Raw genomic sequence first — 23,399 nt, forward strand, 5'->3', positions numbered from 1 at the left:
ATGTAAATATTATTTGTAGGTAATTAAATAGAAAATTTTATGTTGGTATTCTAGTTTCCTCTGTATTGAGAGTAAGTAAGACAGGTTGTTAAAATAACCCCACTTTGTGGTACATATGTGTATCCTTTAGAGGGTGGTAATAAACAAGTGCCATTCATAGACCATACATACATGTGTAGTCTTAAAGAGGTAGTCTTAATATGTGTTTTGAAAATTTAAAACACTCAGGTGGTTTTTAAAGACAAGTCACCTTGCAGGACATACAGACCAGTCTCAATGCAACAGACCAGTATAAAAGTTGGCCATGTTACAGGTTGAATATGATAGGGATCTTAAAAGATCAAAGTTTTAATAGGCAGTTGGACTTGATAGATCACACAGTTTTAACAATCAAGTGAACTTAACAGACCAACAGTTTTAATTGATTAGGTGAATTTGATATACAAACATTTCGTTTGATTGTGGATTTAATACACCAGGCAGATGGACTTGACAGCCCAACATTTTTAATTGATAGGTGATCAGATTATACCAATAGGTAGATGGATTTGATATACCAGAAAAAAGTCAGAGAAGATTTCAGTATTGGTTTGATTCCAAATTCACAAGATTTCACTGTTTAATATTATTTTAACACTGATGACATTAATTGCATTTTCTATTTCATAAATAACTTCATATACAACCACATCCTCAAAACACACCCTCTGTCCTGTATTTTAACTCATTTTAAAAAGCAGTATCCAGTCCTAGTCTCTGAACACTCCCCAAATGTTGATGAGCAGATGACAGCCAACGGCATATTGTAGATTCAAGTTCTGATTTATAATTTAAGTATTTATCATTTCCATTTAATATAAACTTTTGTTCAGCATCATCAAAATATCAGCTGCTTATTGTTATAAGAAAATTGACCTTTTCACCAAACTGTAAGGTCAAATGTTCAACATCTCAAATTTATGTGTTGGTCACATGTGTAGGTACATATGTAACCTTGACTATAGTACAATATAGTGACCTTTGACCTAACTTTTACAAATCAAGTAGTTATTGCTTAGCCTTGATATTTGTGAGAGAGGTCAGAGGTCACCAAATAAGATCGGGATGTTTATTGCTTCCTGACAACGTCACTTGGATTTTTGATTTTGTCGTCACCACTTCCAATTTGGTGGACTGTCGCTGACCCTGGAGCTGAAAATGGTTAGTTCCTCGAGATGTTTCGTCGGAATGTTGTTCATCATACTGGGTGTATCTGTATCAAACAGTGGCCAGATTGACACTCTAAGGGCAGGACGTAGTGAACTGAACCTGTCAACAAATTTTGATTTTTTAACAATCAAAAGAAGATAACTACATTTTAGGAATTCAAATTCCCAGTCAGAGTTCAGTTTATGAATATGTCAATTAAATGTGTGAAGGTGTCTGACTTTTCAAAATATTGGAATAGATAGTTTTACAAAATTTTAACATGGATGAAAACATTTACAAGATACTAAATTCTGTATTAATACTGAATGTACAGAAACAAGGTAACGCTCTACCTGTCCTCAATAGCTTTCTGGAGTCGTCTGCACTGTGTTCTATTCACTTCTGTAAACAGCTGTAAAGCAATGAGGGATGGGCGCTGAAAATCAAGAAAAACTCATATAGAATATAAAACAATGGTTATAAGACTCTGGGATTTTCCTACTATAGAAACAGGGTCCGTTAAATGGACCCATTCCCAATTTACCACAGAAAAATTCCCACATTGAAAAAGAGGTGCTAAAATAATATCATTGTATGGAATGACAATAGAGACAGCAGAAATAACACAGATAATGACAATAAGCCTATGTAGATACATATAGATATCTGGTTCTCCGTACATGTTCTTAGGACATTTTGTTGAGAAATGCATCAACAAATATTTGGAAAAACAAAGGGAAGCACTGTCTGAAGTCCGAGTATAACAGTTACTATTATAGTCAATAATAAACATTTACAAAAAGAAGCTATATCAACATAGTTATATCAAGTCTGAGTTTGACTAAGTCAAATCAAACACAATCAAAATTTTGAATTTAGCCCAGTTTAATCAACATTTTTTAACTAAAAATTTCCAAAGGAAAGCATTATTGGGTTTAAGGAAAAAACCTTTTTATGCTTTCCTATAGGGGCCTGATAGCTCAGGGGGTTAGAGCGCCAGCCACATTATCGCAGGTTAACACCTGAGGTGCTTGGTTTAAAATTTGACGCTCTTTACCTGTGTCAGTTTGTGTTTCTCGGGAAGCTGAGAAACAGGCCAGTTTGTGCTGTTACATTCTCAGACAAGACATTTACCTTAATTACTCTGAATAGCATGTGACTGGCCTCCTGTATGTTGTTCAGTGAGGTTGTCACTGACTACTACAAGGAGACATCAAAACCCTGGCTGTTCACAGAGTATAAACCCAGCAAACGAACAAACAAACACACATGGGTACTACATGTATATGAAGTACCAGGAGGAATGGGCACTATCAAATTTGGGGCGAGATTGAACGTTTATCTATTGTTACATCACTGGAGCTGTTGTGATTGACACAGAGGATGAAAATTGCCCTCCTGTGTTGAAATATTCAGTTAAATATTGATGTTATCAAAGTATAATGTCTGTGTGATCTGGCTTAGGTACTATGCATCCCTCAATAACACTACCAGATCATAGTGCCCTAAATAAAGGCAATACTGTATGTTCAAGTAATTTAGACAAAACTGGGCTAGGAAACACTGTGCGAAGTTTAAATTTCACAGTCTCACAGCAAATTATTTATTTTTTACAGTGACCATGTGTGGGTACTGTGACTGAAGAGAAATAAACATAGTAATTAATCCCTTTATGTTAAACATTGATACAAGGGGCAACACATCAATACACAAAGAACTGATCACTTACATTGGCAACGAGGGATATTACTGAGGCGGAGTCCAATGTTCCTCCCCCGGATATGACACACAGACGTTGTAATGTCTTACACGACTGAGCAGCTTTACAGAGATGGGAGTCAACAGATATGTATCCATGTTCTACCCTGTAACACAACACACAAATCATCATTGTCTACATCGATCGATAATACTGGAACAGAAAATCCATAGACTCACTCAGATTATATCAAATATCAGGGCCAGTAATCTTAAGGATGTTTTACTGTTTACCTGAGGTCTTTAAGAGCTTTGAATTCTGGCAAAGCCTGGCAAAGTTGGCGAGCAAAGTTTGGGTGTCCCATCAGTCCTATGTAAGCAATATGGAGACGTTCTAGGAAGTGACAGCCTGTTGCTATGGCAACCAGACATGATCCTGTCATGATACCTGTAAAAGCATTTAAAGAAATCAGGAAATCTAAACCAAGATACATTTCTACGCTATACGACTAAGACACCATTATTTAAGATGTACGGGGTATTTACCCGACCCTATAATGGCCTTTATGTTGACAGTGTATGGACTTTTTCAACTCGTCATTTTTGTACAATATAACACCCTACGATGACTTTTAACTAGGGCTATTCCAGTAAGTTATTTCCCACTAGATGACTCCAGGAAAATGTGTGTTATTGTATGGTACTGTTTTAAATCAAATCACTTCCATCGGCGTTCCCTGTTTGACGAACCTGGAGTCCTCCTGTTGAATAATATATTTGACTGGAATAGCCCTTACAAGAAGTTGATAAAAAACTGACATTTTATTTCTCATACTATACTTTTGCCTCATTGCGATAGTAAAACAACCTAATATCCATTACATTAAAATTAACATTATACATGAAAAAGTCATTGTTTTTTTTTTGTTTCAACAGCAAGAAGGTAGGATATCTCACCTGGAAGCCCTGCTAACTGGAGGTATTTGAGGTGTTTCCATTTATGGATACAAAACAATCTCTGATCATTGAGAGCAGCTGATTCGGAACTAAAATAACAAATTAATAAATTAAATTATATACACATCACTGAGTTACTAAACTGACAAGTACAACAGTGAATTAAAAATAAAAATTAGATTTGACTTTCTGTCAGACAAAAGAGAACAAGAACATATGGGGATTATATGATTTTTGATGTCAAGATCAAAAACCAAATGAGATTTTACTTAAAATTGTTACAATTTTCTCAGGATATCAATTAAACTACGGTATTTATTTGTGAAATTAAGATACCTTGTACATATCTATATACAATCTGATGTATTTAATATACATAATTATGTAAAGTAAATGTTTTGAAAAAAGTATTTTGCAGCATAAAGAGAAAAGTACTTTGAAGTTTCTTGTTATTTTTTTAACTCTTAAGTTCAGTAATTAGGGTGTGAACACTTAAGTTTAATATCATATGGGAACCCCGATATACTGCCAAATTTGTTATATCATCAAAATCACGACGTGGCAGTATAACAATGTTTTACTGTTATTATACTGCCGTGTATATGACTATTACTGACCATGGCTTGTACAGACATAACTTTGGCATCAGTCCATTATGACCTCGGTGGATCACCGGTCGGGTAAGACCAGCATTGACCAGTTCAAACTTGACCATCCTCGGACAGCCTTTGACCAAGGATTCTAGACCTCCAGTCTCAAGGTCTGCACAGTGGTCAGTGTCAACATTACCACAATGACTTGAGGTAGAGGGCAATACCTAACACAGAAAACATATTCTGTTAATACTTAGTTATCACAATGACTTGAGGTAGAGGGCAATACCTAACACAGAAAACATATTCTGTTAATACTTAGTTATCACAATGACTTGAGGTAGAGGGCAATACCTAACACAGAAAACATATTCTGTTAATACTTAGTTTTCACAATGACTTGAGGTAGAGGGCAATACCTAACACAGAAAACATATTCTGTTAATAACTTAAATACAGAGATATTGCATCATTGTTTAAAGGAAAAGCACACCTTTATAAATTTTTGTCAAGTTTCCTAAGAAAATATGCAGATCTAACTTCCTATAAATTATACATTGTAGCTTTTATTTTGTAGAGGAGTTCTTTCCATTTTTTTAAAAATACATGTACAGTATAAATCTCAACACATTTGTTTAAATTCTAAATAAGTATGAAATAGTTAAAGGTTTGAATAAATGATCCAAACATATTTACGTGAATGTGAAGATGCTTTCAAGCAAATTTATTTGCCTCAGAGGCGAGTACATGTATACAGGACATTAGTTATACACAACCTTGGTAGTCTCTTTCATCCAGTGCACACCTATAAACTTTCCAATCTTAATTCCACTCTCATACTTCCAACAGAAACTGTTCCCTACCATAGCTGTACTACTGACACCGGTTCTCTGTCTCTTCGGTGGTGGGCCTGCTCCAACAGAGCCTGATAACCCTTTACATTTGGCACTTTGATAACTACAGCAACAGCACGAAACAGCTAATGACTTTAAACCTGGAAAAATCCATATAAAAGTCACCATCAACTCAACACATCTTTGGTTATATTGTCAAACTGTTAATGAAATATCATAGGAAATAACAATGATTTGAGAAATTTATCCTGATAAAGGATAACACCTGTTTGTGAGCCCCGCCCCCTTTTATTGGCAGTGTGTACAGATCTACAAAATAATCAATGTTAATGTGATGTTATACATTATTATGTGTGTAATAACCTGTACATCTAGAATATCATACATGTATACTACTGCCTTCATACCACCGTTAATGTAATAATACATAATTCAATCTATACAGAAAACTTTTTACAAAGGAAAACAAATGGGTTGACCATTTATCTGTTTGGGTGGAAAATTTCTATGTCAAAAAATCCCTACTGAAAACCTTGGCTATATCAATTATTTGACAAAATATACAAACATTTTTCACTTTCGTTTTATACTCGTGAAAAATATTCATATTTTGTTATAGTCATGAAATATATGTAAGGACTCACACAACTAAATATTTTACTATATGTTATTACAAGTGGCTTCATACCCTCAATTGTACATTTGAAGTTCAAATAATGTGAATTTTATTTCAAATTAAAGTTTGAAGTTTTCGCTACCTGAAAAATGATGTTATTGTATAGGTTTAATGGCATATATACCGTTATAGCACATGGGTATTAGAAAGACAGTAACCCTGATATTTTCAGTGGAAGGGGGACCCCCACCTGGGAATTTCTCGGCTTTTTTCACAAGAAACCCTCGGTCACTCTACTTTCAGTAGGAGTGTATATTTCTGTTTTTCATGTCTTAAAACATAATTTACTCTTTATTTTCATATATAGGAGGTACCTATTCTATATGTTAATTACTCAAGAAAACTAATAGCTACAAACCTCAGAAACACCGCTGTTTACCCAGAACAATGTTCCAAATGAAAATATGTTTCTGAGGTTTGTAGCTATTATAATTGGCTAATTTAGTTGTGCGAGTCCCATTCAATGGAAAAACTTATCAATAAAATACCCATTTACATACTGCTTTTGTTTCTGATATGTTTTCTGAATCAGTGCATGACAATTTATGTTTAATTGATATTACATGCGTTGTATATACATACTGTAATTGTACAAAACAAATGTAAGTGAATATAATTTGAACTGTACATCAAACAGAACAATTTTTACAGTAGGTACCTTATCATGCATGACATTACTTGAGCATTTTTTTTTAATTACTTTTTTAAGAATTAAAATGAGTCAATTTTCACTGATGCTGATATATACCTACTCCAAACTACAGAAGCTGACTTACCTTGACAGCTGGCTAACAGCTGGGACACCCGAGACATGACATCAGGGTCGTGCATATGTATCCCCCCTAGGTTGACTTCAGACAGACAACGACATGTTGAAACCAGACTAGAGATTCCTGCCACATCCACCATCTAAGGTTACGGAAAATACAACATGAGACATAAAATCTATAAAGGCCCTCCCACCCCATTTTAGACTTTCTTCACACAACGTTGTTGGTCAGCTAGCTACGATAAGCAGCCTTACCATGTATAGTCTTGGTCGGTCACAAACAAAGGAGAATTAGGTAAGGCATTTTCCCAGACACAATTAACACTGAGATGGAAGGTTCCCATTATAATTATCTACTTGATTCTGTCTCTTCATTCCTACAATGACCATAATATTATATACCTTCCATTTACACAAAAGCACCCCTCTGCCACATGAGTAATTTATTAGGTTTAAGTTATCAGGTTTTAGATTCATTCATCTTAGGTGAATAAATAGGATTCTTAAGATTTTTCACTAATTCTTCTTAGCTTTTCCTTCTGCCTTATATGACCATATGTGAAACACTCCACATTTGTCCACCATGGAACAAATTAACTCATTTGTCTGTTAAGTGAACCAATGATTTGGTCCATTCGACGAATTTATAGCATTCAAATCCTTTACCCATACAATTTGGAATGGCAGAAGAATGTACCTAAAGTCTAACCAACTTGTGTTACATGTAAACTTACGTCTCTGCTTGGGTTGGTGAAGATGACCTGACTATTCCTTAAATTCAAACTCTTCAGATTTGGACAGACACCAATGAGTGATGTAAGATTACTGATGGGTCCTTCTTCCGATGTGAAGTATGTGTCCGATAAATTAAGGTACTGCAAGTTTGGCTTTGGAACCTCCGGATCAAACACATGTGTAAAGATCTTCTGAATAGAAATACCGGAAATGTTCAAATTTTGTAACTGATATTGTGACTTCCAAAAAATATTCCAAAAGTCTGATCTTATTTCACTTCCAAAGTTTGCAGATGGGTTCAACACAGTGGTCATCTGCAATTGAAGTTTCGCGACAGAAAGCAGTGTGCCGTAATAGAAAATCCTAGCTGCTGGATCTATTGCATAGTTCAATGAAATCTCTTTCACATTTTTCAAATTTTCAATTTTGTCTACATTTGGTTGTAGTAGTAATTTTGGAAGACCACACCCTAAATTTGGATGACCTAACACACAGAAACTTTCCAAGTCCCTACAATGTTCGAAAAATGTGGTTTTCTTCTGTAGGAATTGTACCGATATTGAAGCTTCAGTCCTAAGGGAAAGTGGCACTTTAAAGTGAATGGTGAGATGCTTAATACCCATCATTGTGTGCCGAGCTGCATTATTGCCCTCTAACTCTGTATCAAACTCATCCATGTTTATGACAGTGAAGGCAAAAGTGACTAGATTTGGAAGACCACAAAGAATTTTGATTAGTTTCTTGGCAGTTAGACTGATGTCTAAGATATAAAGTTCCCGGAGATTTGTACACCTCTTCAGGGCGTTAGAGATGCTGCGTCCAGACAGCCAGTAACAGTGACTGAGGTTCAGACAATGAATGCGAGGACCACCGACTTGAATGTACATTTCAAATGCCTCTTCACTGGTCCTGTAACATCCTTCAAAGTCCGAATTCCTGTAAAGATAAATAATGATAAACATTACTTTGTGTTATATGTTATATAATTTTACAGGAGTCCCAGGCTTTTGTTTATATTGGGTTTATCACCCTGACTAGCAAGGATCATTTTGAGGTTGGATCTCATTGCAGTAGTTGGTGATCACACTGAACAGCATACAGAGGCCTGTCGAATGCCATCCAGATCAATTAGGGTAAAATGCCTTGACTAAGGACACAACCATGATAGCACAAACCAGCATTTTTTTCGACTTTCTGAGAAACAAAAACTGATATGGGTAGGGAGCACCAAACCACATACATCAGATCTTCACCTGAGGTTATGTGGCCCGGCACTCTACCAGACTGATTGCTGCCCCTCTTAGGTTTTGTCAAATAAGAATAGACATAATAGTCCATATTTAAAATACTATGTATGACTATAATCCGTATTATACACTGGATCTGGATCATAATTAGCAATGTTCATAGGATATTTCACTCATTGAACATGTGTGGCATGTACTTGATACAAAAAATATGACAAGTGTTAAACAAGTTTGTATCTAAAACTATATACACCAGTGTCTGCCTATATCTGTTTGGGTGACAGCCTCTCCTTGAAGATAACCAAGGAATGCGTTCCTGTGGTGTCAGGAGACAGGCTATTCTCTTACCCTGGACAGGGATATCCGTAGTTACCGGGGTGGCAACAGTACAATGACATCATGTCACAAAAACATTTCCTTGCATTGATGTAACGTCAATATTAGATACATAAGAGGGTAAACAGGGTTTGGTTTGGTTTCTTTTGTTTAACATCCTATTAACAGCTGAGTTCCTTTAAGGATGGCCTCCTATGATCATGCAATGGGGGCAGCAGGTACAATTCTTATGCCCTACCTGCAGGGCAGGGTAAACAGGGTAAGAGAAAAATAATCATTCATCCCCTGGAAGTGAGACGGGAATCTCAACCCTCAGGGTAAGATAATTAAGCTACCAAACACTCGGCAAGCCTCATGTTTTGCAACTTAAGAATCTTCCCCTCGGGCTGAGATGCCTCTGTCTCACCCCCAAGGGGGTGACAGATTCTATTATTCCATAACACAACTGCCCTCAGAAGAAACAAAATATATTTATATGCGTTCATGTATGGAAGATACGGCCTACATGATTTTAGGTGACAATTATGTCTGCCAGTGAGCCATGGTGATGGGTGATATGAGTCTGGAATCACTGGTAATTAGTTGGTTTATCCTGATCACTTTGTAGAGTAGTATATGAGGCTGATCTTATTCCTTCATTCCTCTAGTGGTTCCCATCCCCGATTCTGTATCAGACCTGTGACACTGGTCTGATGATGTTGTCCTGTCGTTATGGAGTTTGGGTTATAATAACATACCTGGCTGCTTGTGTTTGTGATGTTTCCAGTCTTCTGACGTTGTGTTGTATGCATGGGAATCCAGATGGCACTGCAGTATTCTAGTCTATAGGTCTGATCATGGTCTTGATAAGCCTTCTCCTTGATGTCCTGTCGGGCAGATGATAGATTTTCTCTGAGCATTCCTAGAACATGGTATGTTTTTGATGGTACATATGATTCCCCATATGTGTGTTCCATATATGTTGCTATTGATTCCGAGATATGGTGTTCCATTAATATGTTCCAGTAGATCCCTGTTTAGTGTGTAGATATAGGCAAACTAATGTTTCCTGGCAAGTGCAACTGTCAAGGAGTTACACTTCTTGGTGATAAAGATCATCTGCCACTTCACTGACACTCATGTAGGGAGTCAAGATTGTTCTGGAGTAATTCCTGATCAATTGGAAGTGGGGGAGGGGGTTATCTCACGATAAAGGAGACAGCCATTAGCAAACATATATGGATAGTTCTATGTACATGTCAAAAATGTTGTTTATGTAGAAATAAGATAGGGCCTATTGATGTTCTTTGTGGTATCGAACAGCTGCTGTTTCTGAAACTTTACCATCGACAACCACTTGTTGAGTTCTCTACTGCAAAAAGCCTTGGATCCACTTGATCACATCTTGGTTTAGTCCATAGTGGTGCAGCTTGGTGATGAGACTTTGATGGGGGACTTTACCAAAGGCCTTAGAAAGGTAAATTATGACCATATCGACCTATAAGGCCTTGTTTAGGATGCGCGCAAGATTATTGACAGTAATCGTGAGCTGTGACTGCCTGCTGGTACAATCTGTAAGTTTTTTTTTTGTCAAGATGGTCTATGATATTGCTATGTAAGTGCTCCAAAATTTTACAGCACACTGATGAGGTAAGTGATAGTGGCCGATAGTTTCCAGGTTCTGAATGATCATCCTCCATTTTCTGTGACGTTGATTCAGCATCCCTGAATGGGGGGCTTGGTCCAATTCATGCAAGTGTCAAGTGTATCCAGATCATCCTCTGTGGTAAATACAGAACTAAACTGTTTGTTGAGGGCATTGGCTTTTGATACACTGTCACGATGGACTTTCTCGTCTACATTAAAGTGGATACTCTGCAGGTGTTCTTCCTCTTCATATCCCCATAATTTTTTTGGAAGATGGATCTTTGATGAGATCTATGATGTTGATGCATGAGGAATAGTCTTCCTTCAATTTCTGTTGATACTCTTACCTGATGTTATGGAAAGCTTTCCAATGTAGGTGGTTGTTCGACTGGCCATGGTTGGCTTTTTGATACATATGTTTTGTTTTTTTCCTGATGAGATTTGAGGGTTGCTTCGATCCTTCAGTCATGGTAGATTATGTCGGCTGCTGGTGACTTACTAGGGACATGCTTTGCCATAATATTACTGATTATGGCCCGAAAGCTATTCCAGTTTTCCTCAACAACCAAGTTTTCTTGTGGTAATTATTTAAATTTACCACTGACTCATAAAGAAGTGGTCCTGAGTCTCATACATGTACGTATACCTCATCCCAATTTACCTTGTATAGATAAACAGTCCTTGGTTTCTTCTTATTAACCTTGGCTTTACATAGGCTGTTCATAATCACTATATGGTCATGGTCACTATGTCTGCACCTGTGTATATCTTTTTACGACTCCATGTTTAGATGTGAAGTATATATATGTATCAATCCAGTAGCCTAAGCTGTTAATACCTCTTGTTGGATCCATAACCATTTACACTAATATTAATATTTATTCATAGTATTTTCATGTGGACTGTATTATATCTTTTCTTATATTGATAGAACGTATAAAGTTAGACTCCTGTTACAGAATACTAAATACACAACAGATCTACACAAGTTATTCATTATAATAAAAATACAACTGATGACGTATTGAAACAACGTGGAAGTAACTGAAATGTCATTAAGTATATACTGCATACTGACAACGTTATGATAGACAACATGTAATGTAAGATTTTCTTATCGGATTCTCGGGATCGGCCTTTGTTTTGTCAAAACAAACAGACGAATTGAACAGTAAGAATGTGTGGTATCAAGAAGAACATTTCAGAGTGTATATTACCAGACAAGGCTCCTGTCAGATGACAGACGTCTCAGCATATGATTGACATTACGTATGGCACACAAATCTTCACAGGAAAGGAAGGAAAGAATATGAAGCATAATGTTATCTGGTAGAATATCAAAAGCAGACACCTGGTCCGCCATCTTTAAAGTTGAAAGAGTGCTGTTCGATGTTGTCTGGATTATTAAAGCCTTCAGACTAAAAATCAGATGAGTTCCGAAATCGCATTGTAGTAACTAATGTACGAACTGGAACAAAACATATATCCGGATAAGTCGCATTTATTTTATTATTTTTTTAGGGCCGTTCTCGACATCCAATACTTAGATTTGATAACAGGCATACCAATCTAAAGTAGGATTACAGTAAAATAACTTAACTCGGTATAGACGAAATCTTACTTAAATAAAAGCGAAAATTACAAACAGATTGTTATAAAAATGTATTTTTTGAAAGTCATCGGACCATACACGGCTCTGATCGGACCAAGTTGTAATGCAATCCTTCCATAAAGATTATCATCTTTTTCAAAATTTAAGACTTTTGACTGTTTGTATTGATATGAGTTTGTTCACAATGTTCACAATATCGGTATATTGCATAGATCTACCGGTTTCCAGCTTATAACTGTATATATATACCTTTTGACGATTGAGAAATAGATAAATTGCGCACGGAACAGACAGCAAATAGCATACAATTTATATCCAATGAAAGGATCCAGGAAAACCCAAACTGCTATTGTTATTGACGTCATCAATAATCGAATGACGTCACATCACCGGGTCACGTACGTCACCGGTACACTTTATTTGCATACGCGAAATTATACTTGGCCACGTTTCCCTTTGAAACAGGTAAAACGACTCGTGATTGTTGGATATGGAATTTATTTCACACGAGTAAGATATTTTTTAAAAGTTACAAAAGACACGAGCTTTAGCGAGTGTCTTTTGCAACTCACTCGTTGTGTAACCTCTATGTCCCTGATCTACATTTTTGTATGTATGTCCCTGATCTCTATATGTCCCTGATCTATGTATGTCCCTGATCTATGTATGTCCCTGATCCATGTATGTCCCTGATCTATATATGTCCCTGATCTATGTATGTCCCTGATCTATGTATGTCCCTGATCCATGTATGTCCCTGGTCTATATATGTCCCTGATCTATATATGTCCCTGATCCATGTATGTCCCTGATATATATATGTCCCTGATCTATGTATGTCCCTGACCTATGTCTGTCCCTGATCTATGTATGTCCCTGGTCTATGTATGTCCCTAATCTATGTATGTCCCTGATCTATGTATGTCCCTGATCTATGTATGTCCCTGATCTATATATGTCTCTGATCTACGTATGTCCCTGATCTATGTATGTCCCTGATCTTTGTCTGTCCCTGCCCTATGTATGTCCCTGATATATATATGTCCCTGATCTATGTATGTCCCTGATATATATATGTCCCTGATCTATGTATGTCCCTGATATATATATGTCCCTGATCTATGTATGTCCCTGATCCATGTATGTCCCTGATCTATATATGTCCCTGATCCATGTATGTCCCTGATCTATGTATGTCCCTGATCCATGTATGTCCCTGATCTACGTATGTCCCTGACCTATGTATGTCCCTGATCCATGTATGTCCCTGATCTATATATGTCCCTGATCCATGTATGTCCCTGATCTATGTATGTCCCTGATCCATGTATGTCCCTGATCTACGTATGTCCCTGATCTATATATGTCCCTGATCCATGTATGTCCCTGATCCATGTATGTCCCTGATTTATATATGTCCTTGACCGATGTATGTTCCTGATCTATATATGTCCCTGATCCATGTATGTTCCTGATCTATGTATATCCCTGATCCATGTATGTCCCTGATCTATATATGTCCCTGATCAATGTATGTCCCTGATCTGTATATGTCCTTGACCGATGTATGTTCCTGATCTATATATGTCCCTGATCCATGTATGTCCCTGATCTATATATGTCCCTGATCTATATATGTCCCTGATCTATGTATGTCCTTGACCGATGTATGTCCCTGATCTATGTATGTCCTTGATCTATGTCTGTCCCTGATCCATGTATGTCCCTGACCCATGTATGTCCCTGACCTAAGTATGTCCCTGATCTATGTATGTTCCTGATCCATATATGTCCCTGATATACATGTATGTATGACCATGGCTCGGGTAAGTATATATATGGGAACGAAATACAAGAAACTTAATTTTACGTCGAATATACAGAGAGTAACATTAGCTCGAAAGAGCTTCATTAAAACAGTAACATAAATATATCACAACACTAGATTGATAGTTTCAATCCCAGATATAGGTTTAACTTACATCAAAGATGTATGGTTTAATAATTGAAAGGGTTGTGAAGCCGGGAATGCTCGGGCGTACCTTCGGAAGTTAACCCCTATGGAATTGTGTAATATGAATAGGCGATAGTTTCTAATGTCAACGTCGTTCTCTCTACTTCAAAAACACCTAGATACGGTATAGATGTGGCAACTGAACTATAATTCTGCTTAAGTAGTTTTATAATATTTTATCACTCTCGTCGGTCGCAATCAAAACAAATTAACGACATATCTTGTTGTCTTGGAGAAATAGCTATTTCACGTACTAACCAGAAAACCTATGCCGAGGTATACTTTACCTACAATCTGCTATCTGACAACGGAATTGCGTCAGAGTCCTGTGCGAAAGGGCGGGAAAAACTCCCTCATTGGTTTTTGCATTCAGGCTAATGGATTTAATCCAACATCTAGTTTTAACATTGTATATCCAGGCATGTTATATGGAAGCGAGCTTAGAACAGTTATATAGATAAATATATTGAAGAATTAGAGCTTATGCATAGATATGCGTGTGGATTACCGAGTACAAGACAATAATCGCCTAAATGCATGTCTTTGAGCGTGACATTGTTCTCTGTAAATGTATGGGAAGTTTTCTGCTGACATTGTACTTCATGTTTTTGCTAGTGCCCAAAACTGTTATCTAACTTAACACAAATCAGTATCATTTTCTTCTGGGAGTTCGATCTAATGTACCATTGGATGAGTATGAATGAGAAAAAATAATGGTAAATATTTCATTGAATCTGCAGGAAATGGTGAAAGAATTGGACACACTACTTTAATTTTCATGTTAGATGAACTTTATACATGTACACACTTATACTGATATTCTTATATCAATTTAAATTGAAATGTAACATTTAGAATGTTTGATTGACATAATCTCTTGTAAAAGAGGAAATAAAGAATTTCTGTCTATCTGTCGGCCATGTACCCCGCAAATGCGTGTTGTTAGAAATAAACCAGTAACGAGGTTGTTTATATTCAGATCATTAGGACGTTTTAATTGATATATTTTTGACAAAGCAATGAACATTCAGATTCCGAGTACATAATCACCGGGGTTTGTTTTCTACTGCTTCGCTTTATCTTCGCCTTATCCCTAGAAGACCTCGAAATGGAATTACGAGAGTGTGAGCCGCGGGTGTCTCTTTCTAAATCAGAGGCCCAAGACACTCTCCTTCCGGTCGAAATTTCACAGAAATCCTCTGCTGATCTGCTACTACAAGCAGAGGAACGCTCCTCCAAAACACTGGCCTGCTCAAGACAAACGTCTGTCTGTAGCTCCTCGACTAACGTCACCATGTCCGACTCAATCAGATCTTTGTTTTTATGATGGCTTTGATCCGTTATCTTTTCTGTTTGATTTTCATCCAGTGCGGTGTTTCCCTTTGCCTCACTGCAACGTTTTTCAACTAGCAATTTGCTATCATCATCGGATACAACATCGTGGACGTGGTCAATGTCCAGCTGGAACGCCTTCTCACTAAGTCGTGCATTTCTGGACAAACGCGCGTCATCAACTAGACATTCGATGGAGTCTTTTTGCGGCTTCTGTAGCCTGTTTTGGTCTCTTTTCAAATGTTTAAGATTATTGTATACCTCCGATTGCATATCGATATCACGTGCAGCTATCTGCTCTTGACTTCCGACAACATAGTATGACTCTTTCTCGTGACGTGTGTACTTTGGGTTGGACGTCATCTTTGATCGCGGCGTCTCTGGCAGAACTTGAATTGGCAAAGACAGTTCTTGCTTGCTAAGCAATATTTCGATCCTTTTGTCGACCTTCCAAGATAGAGGTAAACACGAATCCAAACCTGATATTTCCGTGGTGTCATAGTTATCTGCTATAGAAACCGTCTTAAATGTTCTTCCATTTTGATTGTCTGCCTCCTTGTAGTATTCCTGTGCTTCCCGGATAAGGTTATAACGTGGAACGTTACCCGGGAGAATACAGCGATCGTTCCATTGATCAGGTATCCTGACACACCGCCTTTCCACACAAGCCTTCTGTCTCCGTCTCGCAATGTTTCCTTTTCCGGGACCTACATCCCTTTTAGATCGTCTGCATCCAACGTCCAGAGATTTTGACATTTCATCGCGAATATTGCTTCTCTTCTGTGTTGTGGAACGTCGTCGTTCATGTGGTTTCGGGTCAACTCTTTCACCGGAAGTAAGATTTTCTCTATATAGGTCATGCGCACTCTCTTCACTCCAGAAGTGATGAAGAGGAATGGTATGGAGTTCTTGTAACGAATTGTCCCGTGGAAGAGGATATAGGACCTCCTCGATACCAAGGGTGGACAGGGATCTGTAGATTTGATAATTTACATCATTCTGGCATCTCACGTCCATCGGCATAGCCAGGCCCTGTCTCTCCAGAATATTGAATACTTTCTGTATACGATAGGACACCTGTAATGATAAATCTACGTGTAATGTTTACTAATATTAAAGAGTTCAGAAATAGCAACATTAAAACACAAAAACATGGACTACTGGATAATTGGTTCACCAATCAGAGCTAAAAGTCAGGGTTTTGGGGTTATAGCTCTTTGTCGAGGTTCGGGAAAGGAAGGGGGATCTGCGCTCTTTGTTTTGGGGAAATCGGAGCTGGGGAAATCGAAGACTTTTGTCAGGGGAGAGTCGAAACTTTTATAATTAGTAAGCAGGAAATCGGGGCTCTTAATCAGAAGAAACCTCTCGGTCACGGGGAAAATCATTTATGTGGGAAATCAAAGGTCTCTGTTAGGGGTATCGGCGTTCTTAGAGGAACTCCAAGTTCTCATGTGAACTACAAGGTTGTAGTCACTTGTAGAATTGTTGTGTATGGTGTAAGAGAGGAAGACGGAGTCCAGGTAGTTGTATCTTGGTTTATTTACGTGTGTAGAACTGCTCAGTCCAGTCCTTGGAAACCGACTACATAATATAGTAACATCTAACCTTTTATAGTCCTAAGTCCTAGGTATGAGTATATATGATTGATTGATACAGGATAATACAGAAGACGGCTGTCATATAGCCTAAGACAATATTAGATAACCATGTACAACATGTACCATTAATATCAGATCAACTACGTCAACAGGTAAACAAGTTGGTGCCAAAGGGCAAAAAAATACAGATCTAGGAATATTTTTAGATATAAAATCTGATATATATTTTTAACTAAATTTTAAAATAATTTATTATATTTCATTCAGGGGGAGAAGGAAATCGAGCTCTCAGTCAAGGGAAAGTCAAAGTGCTCTTCATGAGTAAAACAGAGTTATCGGCCAGGTGAAAACGGTATTCATTAAATAACCGAACTGGAGATATCAGAGTTCGTGGGCTCGGAAATTCAGATCTCTCAGTCAGAAGTAAATAGAAACTTCATCTAGCGAGGAACCGGAAGAAAATTGAAGCTTTGTCAGGAAATATTGGAAGGTCTCATTGAGGAGGGAAATTTACGACCTTGACCTAGGTCAGTTGGACACCGTTTGCTCTTTAAGGAAAAATTAAAGCTCTCGTCCAGGGGGGAACGAAGCTCTTACTAGTAGAGGGGGTCGGAATTCTTAATCGGGGAAATTCGGAGCTTTCAGGCAGAGAACTTGGCGCTCTCGAGCAAAGGAAATGAGAGCTCTTAGTCAGTGAGAAACGGAGCTCTCGATCAGGAGGAAATCAGGGTTTTTATGTCAGGGCCTGGGGGGAAATTGTCATCATGTGAAGACATGCTAGCTACTTTACAAACATCATTATATAATTACTATATATAAAATATTTAACAATCTACTAAACCAACCTCTGAAGGAACGGGGACATTGACTTACAGTTGTTAATCTGTTAAGGAGTGGGGTTGGGGTTCGGGTCAATATAAGAGAAACGAAAGGAAAAGAAAATCATTTGACCAACAATCAATGTACGGCTTATGCTTTGTGAATTATAAAACAATTTTATGAAATGTCGAGGTTTTGAAAAGCCGACTGACCGGTTTCTCTTCTCGCGATTTTTCCTTTTTCAGCCATCTGGATCGTTTGCTTGGGGATCCACTTCTGAACTTCTGAGGCTGAAAACCAACATAATTTAATTGTTACACACCAAAGTACTGAAATGATACGAGATTAATGTATACCGTTTTGATGTCTTTAAAGTAAAATGACTACGTTAATACGTGGAAATTCAACCAACCCCCTCCCAACTGAAAATCCTGTATCAGACCTAGAAAACAATTCCAAATGATCGCAAATTTGCTATATTCAATTTCTGCCGGGGGCTTCACACCCCTGGAACCCCTTAACAGGGCCCTGGATCCGCTCCCCTCGCCAAAAAAAAATCGGCTCGCTCTACGCTTTGATTCTCATGATCCCGTTACAATATGTACAGTCTGTAGACTTGTCAACCGGAATCTCACAAAGTAGTCGAAAATATCGTTTACGAAATTGGACCTACAGTTTTGTCACCACATATTCCAAAGGCGAAGAGAACCCTGAGATTTCGAATGACACACAGGCAGTGTTGGAAAGAATATAGATAGCTGCTGGCATGGCGATTTTGAGGATTTTTTTAGGGGGAGGACTTAAGAGTTACATGTCATGCCAATATTTTGCGCTTTAAATCGAGAAAACAAAAACAAAAACAAAAAAGCCTAATATATTGATATTTTACCTACCGACGGCGGTTCCAGGATAACGTCAGTTATAACAATGTTAGTAGACGGCATCTTCATGGAAGCTACATGGATACAAATCCAAACCACGTGATGGAATTTCGCGTTCGTTACATTTATGACGTCATAAAGAAAATGGTTGTCTCCCCTTTCAGTCTCATCAGTTCGAGTTTACGGAACTTATCAACTTACATGTAATTTAGACAACGGATATATATAAATAATGAAATTTCGTGAAATTATGTACTTTCAATTAAAGATGCTATAGTGCCGACAACATATACACTGCCTGTCATGAATAGCAACTATCTATAATGCAAGCAAATGGATTAAGAGTCACAGAGGGCCTGTATCGCTCACATAGTTGGATTTGACCAAACGTCAAAATATGTTCATGTTCAATTTTTAATAGCTTTATTTGTTGATGTCAAACAATATAGTCATTGGGAAGAAATGAAGCTCAGCTGCTTCAATTTCAATTTCAATTTCAACATATCTTTATTGACTGATGTTATATCAATATAGGATTGGACATCAGGCAGAGCCTATATAAGTCCTCTCCTTACATAAACCAGGTAAATAAACTTAAACATATTTACATACAACCAATATGGATTATATATTAAGAAGGGAAGTATCTTCTTAATTTATTTTTACACGATTAGAAGAAAGTAACTTCTGAAAAGATGACGATTTAATTGTTGTGCAATGTATAGGTATACCCATTTGGTCAAATTGAGTTTATTCCCCCAACAGCTACAGGCCGACAGTCCATATGTATATAACATAATAGCCATCCACTGATGGGGATCAAAACCAATTTCACCAAATAGGTATATATAGTTTGTGAGTGGAGTTACAGTAAAGCTTACAAATTATATGTTCAGACTAAAATTGCTGCTGTAGAAGTTACCTCGATTTAACATGTACAGTGGAACTTCGTTAACTCGAACTAGTAAAACTCGAACACCCCGCTTAACTCGAAGTACTACGTCAGTCCCAGCCGAATTCTCTCTTTATCCTAGTAAAAAAAACCCTCAGAAAACTTGAATTCGGAAAACTCGAAAAACTCGGATAATACGAAGTGAAAATATGTATATCATCAACTATATTACCGGTACAATAATGCCAATTTCCATCCAGTCCATTCTCCGCCATTTGTGCATTAATAGGGTGTTAGAGGTGTACTGTATATGCTACATAACTAAATAAGTTTCAATAAAAGTAAAAATAAAAATGGGGGATGATGGATATCAAATATCAAATTTCCCATTTTCATGTATGTACTGTGTTACACATTTATGTATGTCAATATTGACATTATTGTTACATAGATTACATCATTTTAGAAGAGTATCAATATTATAGTGATTGTGATCATCTTGAGTGTTTATTTGTGCTAAGCTTTGTTTTAGATGATGTCTAGCATTATTAAATAAAGGACATTCAAACATGAAATGTTGATTATTTTCATTTTCATAATTACATACACATGCTGCTGATTCAGCTACGTGATCATTATGAAGATCTGAATTTAGGTTTGAGGCATTATTTCTTAATTGACAGATTATAATGCTATATTTTCTTTGTCTCAGCTGCTTCAAAAATAAAACTTAGGAACGAGGTCCAAACTCCCTAGGGGTGTGAAAAGACCCAAGGGGTTGTTTTTACGACATGAACGTGTTCATCTCTTTATGTCCAGCAATGCTGTATATAGTTATGGGGTCAGGATCTCAATGTTTCAAGGATACCACAAAGGAACTAATTATAAATCTTTAGGGATGGAGAAAGTCCCTAGGGTCTATATTTATAACAGAAAACTGTTTTGATGCCCAGAAATGCTATACACGTATATGTTATAGGGTGGGGATCTAAACCATTTCAAAGGTATAACAAGGAAACTAAGTCCTTTGGGGTGGGGAAAGACCCCAGGGCCTATTTTTATAACTAAGTCCCTTGGGGTGGGGAAAGACCCCAGGGCTTATCTTATAACTAAGTCCCTTGGGGTGAGAGAAGACTCCAGAGCCTATTTTTATAACTAAGTCCCTTTGGGTGGGGAAAGACCCCAGAGCCTATTTTTATAGCTAAGTCCCTTGGGGTGGGGAAAGACCCCAGGGCCTATTTCTATAACTAAGTCCCTTGGGGTGGGGAAAGACCCCAGGGCTTATTTTATAACTAAGTCCCTTGGGGTGAGGAAAGACTCCAGAGCCTATTTTTATAACTAAGTCCCTTTGGGTGGGGAAAGACCCCAGAGCCTATTTTTATAGCTAAGTCCCTTGGGGTGGGGAAAGACCTCAGGGCCTATTTCTATAACTAAGTCCCTTGGGGTGGGGAATGACCCCAGGGCTTATTTTATAACTAAGTCCCTTGGGGTGGGGAAAGACACCAGAGCCTATTTTCATAACTAAGTCCCTTTGGGTGGGGAAAGACCCCAGATCTTATTTTATAACTAAGTCCCTTGGGGTGAGGAAAGACCCCAGGGCTTATTTTATAACTAAGTCCCTTGGGGTGAGGAAAGACCCCAGAGCCTATTTTTATAACTAAGTCCCTTGGGGTGGGGAAAGACCCCAGAGCCTATTTTTATAACTCAGTCCCTTGGGGTGGGGAAAGACCCCAGATCTTATTTTATAACTTAAGTCCCTTGGGGTGGGGAAAGACCCCTGGGCCTATGTTTACATCAGGATTGTGTTTATCCCTTGATGTCAAGTAATGCTGTATACGGTTATAGGGTGGGGATCGAAACAATTTCATAGATATAACCAAGACACTAAGTCCCTGTTATGGGGAAAGACCCCATGACCTAATTTTACACCATGCTTTTGTTTATCTTTTGATGCCCAGCAATGCTATATTTAGTTATAGGGTGGGGATCTAAACAGTTCCAAAAGTATAACCAAGAAACTGATTCCCTAAGGGTCGGGAAAGACCACAAACTAATTGTCAAAAACCAAAGTCGTTATTTTTAGGAAAAGGAAAAGTTATTTACAACAATTAGCCAATGATGGTAGTACTCTTACCTTGGTATATTGTTTTATCATAACCGTACGGTCACTAAAACCAGGAACAGATTGTCTTAACATTATATGGTCTTTATAAAAAAAATAGAAATATTCCAATATCTGTTGATATTCAACTAAAACTGTTTGATTCACTGGTACCACCTATCTTACTGTATGGTTGTGAGTTATCGGGTTTTGAAAATGTGACAAGTGTTGAAAACATCTACCTGCAATTTTGCAAATCTGAGAAGTAATACCCCAAAGTTAATGGCATATGGGGAGCTTGGTCGTTATTCTTTAGAAATAGAAATTAAAAGTGGTCCCGACAAGATAGGAAATGTCCATTATGTAACATACACATTGGCGTCGACAATCGCAACATCTCGGGGAAATTTCCGGCGACATTCGGAAATCTAAATCTACTTGATTTCCGAGTGTCGCCGGAAATTTCCCCGAGATGTTGCGATTGTGTTTCATTATCTTAATAAATGCGAAAATAACTCAGTGAAAGAAATACGTCAAAAATACATACCTGAATATTATTACAAGAATCCAAGTATTATGAATTATGAATGATTATAGACGTTTTTGATAAATAAAGTTTCTTGTAAAAGAATGGTGTTGTCTAGAGAAAATAAACTTAATTCTGTAATGCATGTATTACACATGTTGTCTCGTATCTTCATAAACGAAAATCGAAAAAAATCCATATCTATATTTCCTACAATTTTTTTAAATGGATGTGGATTGCGTTGTATTTGAAATTCCCAGTTACCATGTGTTAGTCAAAGGTTTATCACCTAAGTGACTCCGCCTATCGCTAGGTTTCGTCTCGCCGAATTTGAAGTCAGTGTTCTGTCGGCTTTAGTTTGTTTTTGGTTTTATCGCCTACATTAATCCGCCTACCGCTAGGTTTCGTCTCGCCGACTTTATAGACAGAGTTCTCTCAGTGTCCCAGTTACAGGTAAATTTTAATCCATAATGGGTAAAACTGAGTCGTCAAGCAAACTCGAAAGCTTTGTGTTTAAAAATTTACAACAAGAGGCCCAATGGTCCTGTATCGCTCACATAGCATTCATCCGAGAAGTGGGTTTATAGGGTGAAACATCTTTGACTTCAATGACTCTCAAAACATGTGTTTTTTTATTTATTGATTAGCACTGATCACATATTCAAATATATGTGGAAGTAAATGCTATCCAAGAATATTTCCTTACATTTAAAAAAAAAAACAAAAAAAAACGCTTTCACCGCTGGTTACAAGTATAACTGACATATTGATATATAGACGGTTACTGAAATAGACAGCTTCTATCTTTTTATATAACACTGAAAAATGATGTCATTTATTCACTTCACAGTTCTTACATTGAAGAGTCGTGAAACTGATAATAAAGAGAGTCAGTCTGTAAAATGAAAAAATAAGTAAATAACAAGAGATCCCAGAGGGATCTTG

At 37.4% G+C, this 23,399-nt stretch overlaps 2 protein-coding genes across 2 annotated transcripts; both read right to left on the reverse strand.

Annotated features, from left to right (window-relative positions):
* Positions 1-398: 398 nt before the first annotated feature.
* On the reverse strand, positions 399-12,099 carry LOC117344019. The gene is made up of 10 exons (XM_033906613.1): positions 11,897-12,099; positions 7,470-8,406; positions 6,743-6,875; positions 5,300-5,430; positions 4,461-4,660; positions 3,844-3,932; positions 3,181-3,334; positions 2,918-3,053; positions 1,542-1,624; positions 399-1,308 (listed from the first exon to the last, which is right to left on the reverse strand). Exons 1-10 carry the CDS (start codon positions 12,040-12,042, stop codon positions 1,152-1,154), a joined length of 2,166 nt encoding a protein of 721 aa, XP_033762504.1. The 5' UTR covers positions 12,043-12,099; the 3' UTR covers positions 399-1,151.
* Positions 12,100-15,076: 2,977 nt separating this feature from the next.
* LOC117344382 lies at positions 15,077-19,044 on the reverse strand. The gene is made up of 3 exons (XM_033907128.1): positions 18,948-19,044; positions 18,267-18,344; positions 15,077-16,714 (listed from the first exon to the last, which is right to left on the reverse strand). Exons 1-3 carry the CDS (start codon positions 19,002-19,004, stop codon positions 15,299-15,301), a joined length of 1,551 nt encoding a protein of 516 aa, XP_033763019.1. The 5' UTR covers positions 19,005-19,044; the 3' UTR covers positions 15,077-15,298.
* Positions 19,045-23,399: the final 4,355 nt, after the last annotated feature.

Source organism: Pecten maximus, chromosome 15 (assembly GCF_902652985.1).
Source record: "Pecten maximus chromosome 15, xPecMax1.1, whole genome shotgun sequence".
NCBI classification, from domain to species: Eukaryota; Metazoa; Mollusca; class Bivalvia; order Pectinida; family Pectinidae; genus Pecten; species Pecten maximus.

What these genes read in the sequence shown, in the direction of transcription:
- LOC117344382 (XM_033907128.1), bottom strand. Translation starts at nt 19,004, where the DNA reads ATGAAGATGCCGTCTACTAACATTGTTATAACTGACGTTATCCTGGAA. An exon ending in TTATCCTGGAACCGCCGTCG is followed by an intron (nt 18,345 to 18,947) that starts GTAGGTAAAATA and finishes GTTGGTTTTCAG; the next exon opens with CCTCAGAAGTTCAGAAGTGG. An exon ending in AATCGCGAGAAGAGAAACCG is followed by an intron (nt 16,715 to 18,266) that starts GTCAGTCGGCTT and finishes TTATCATTACAG; the next exon opens with GTGTCCTATCGTATACAGAA.
- LOC117344019 (XM_033906613.1), bottom strand. Translation starts at nt 12,042, where the DNA reads ATGGCGGACCAGGTGTCTGCTTTTGATATTCTACCAGATAACATTATG. An exon ending in AAAGCTCTTAAAGACCTCAG is followed by an intron (nt 3,054 to 3,180) that starts GTAAACAGTAAA and finishes GTTGTGTTACAG; the next exon opens with GGTAGAACATGGATACATAT. An exon ending in TAATATCCCTCGTTGCCAAT is followed by an intron (nt 1,625 to 2,917) that starts GTAAGTGATCAG and finishes CTTGATTTTCAG; the next exon opens with CGCCCATCCCTCATTGCTTT.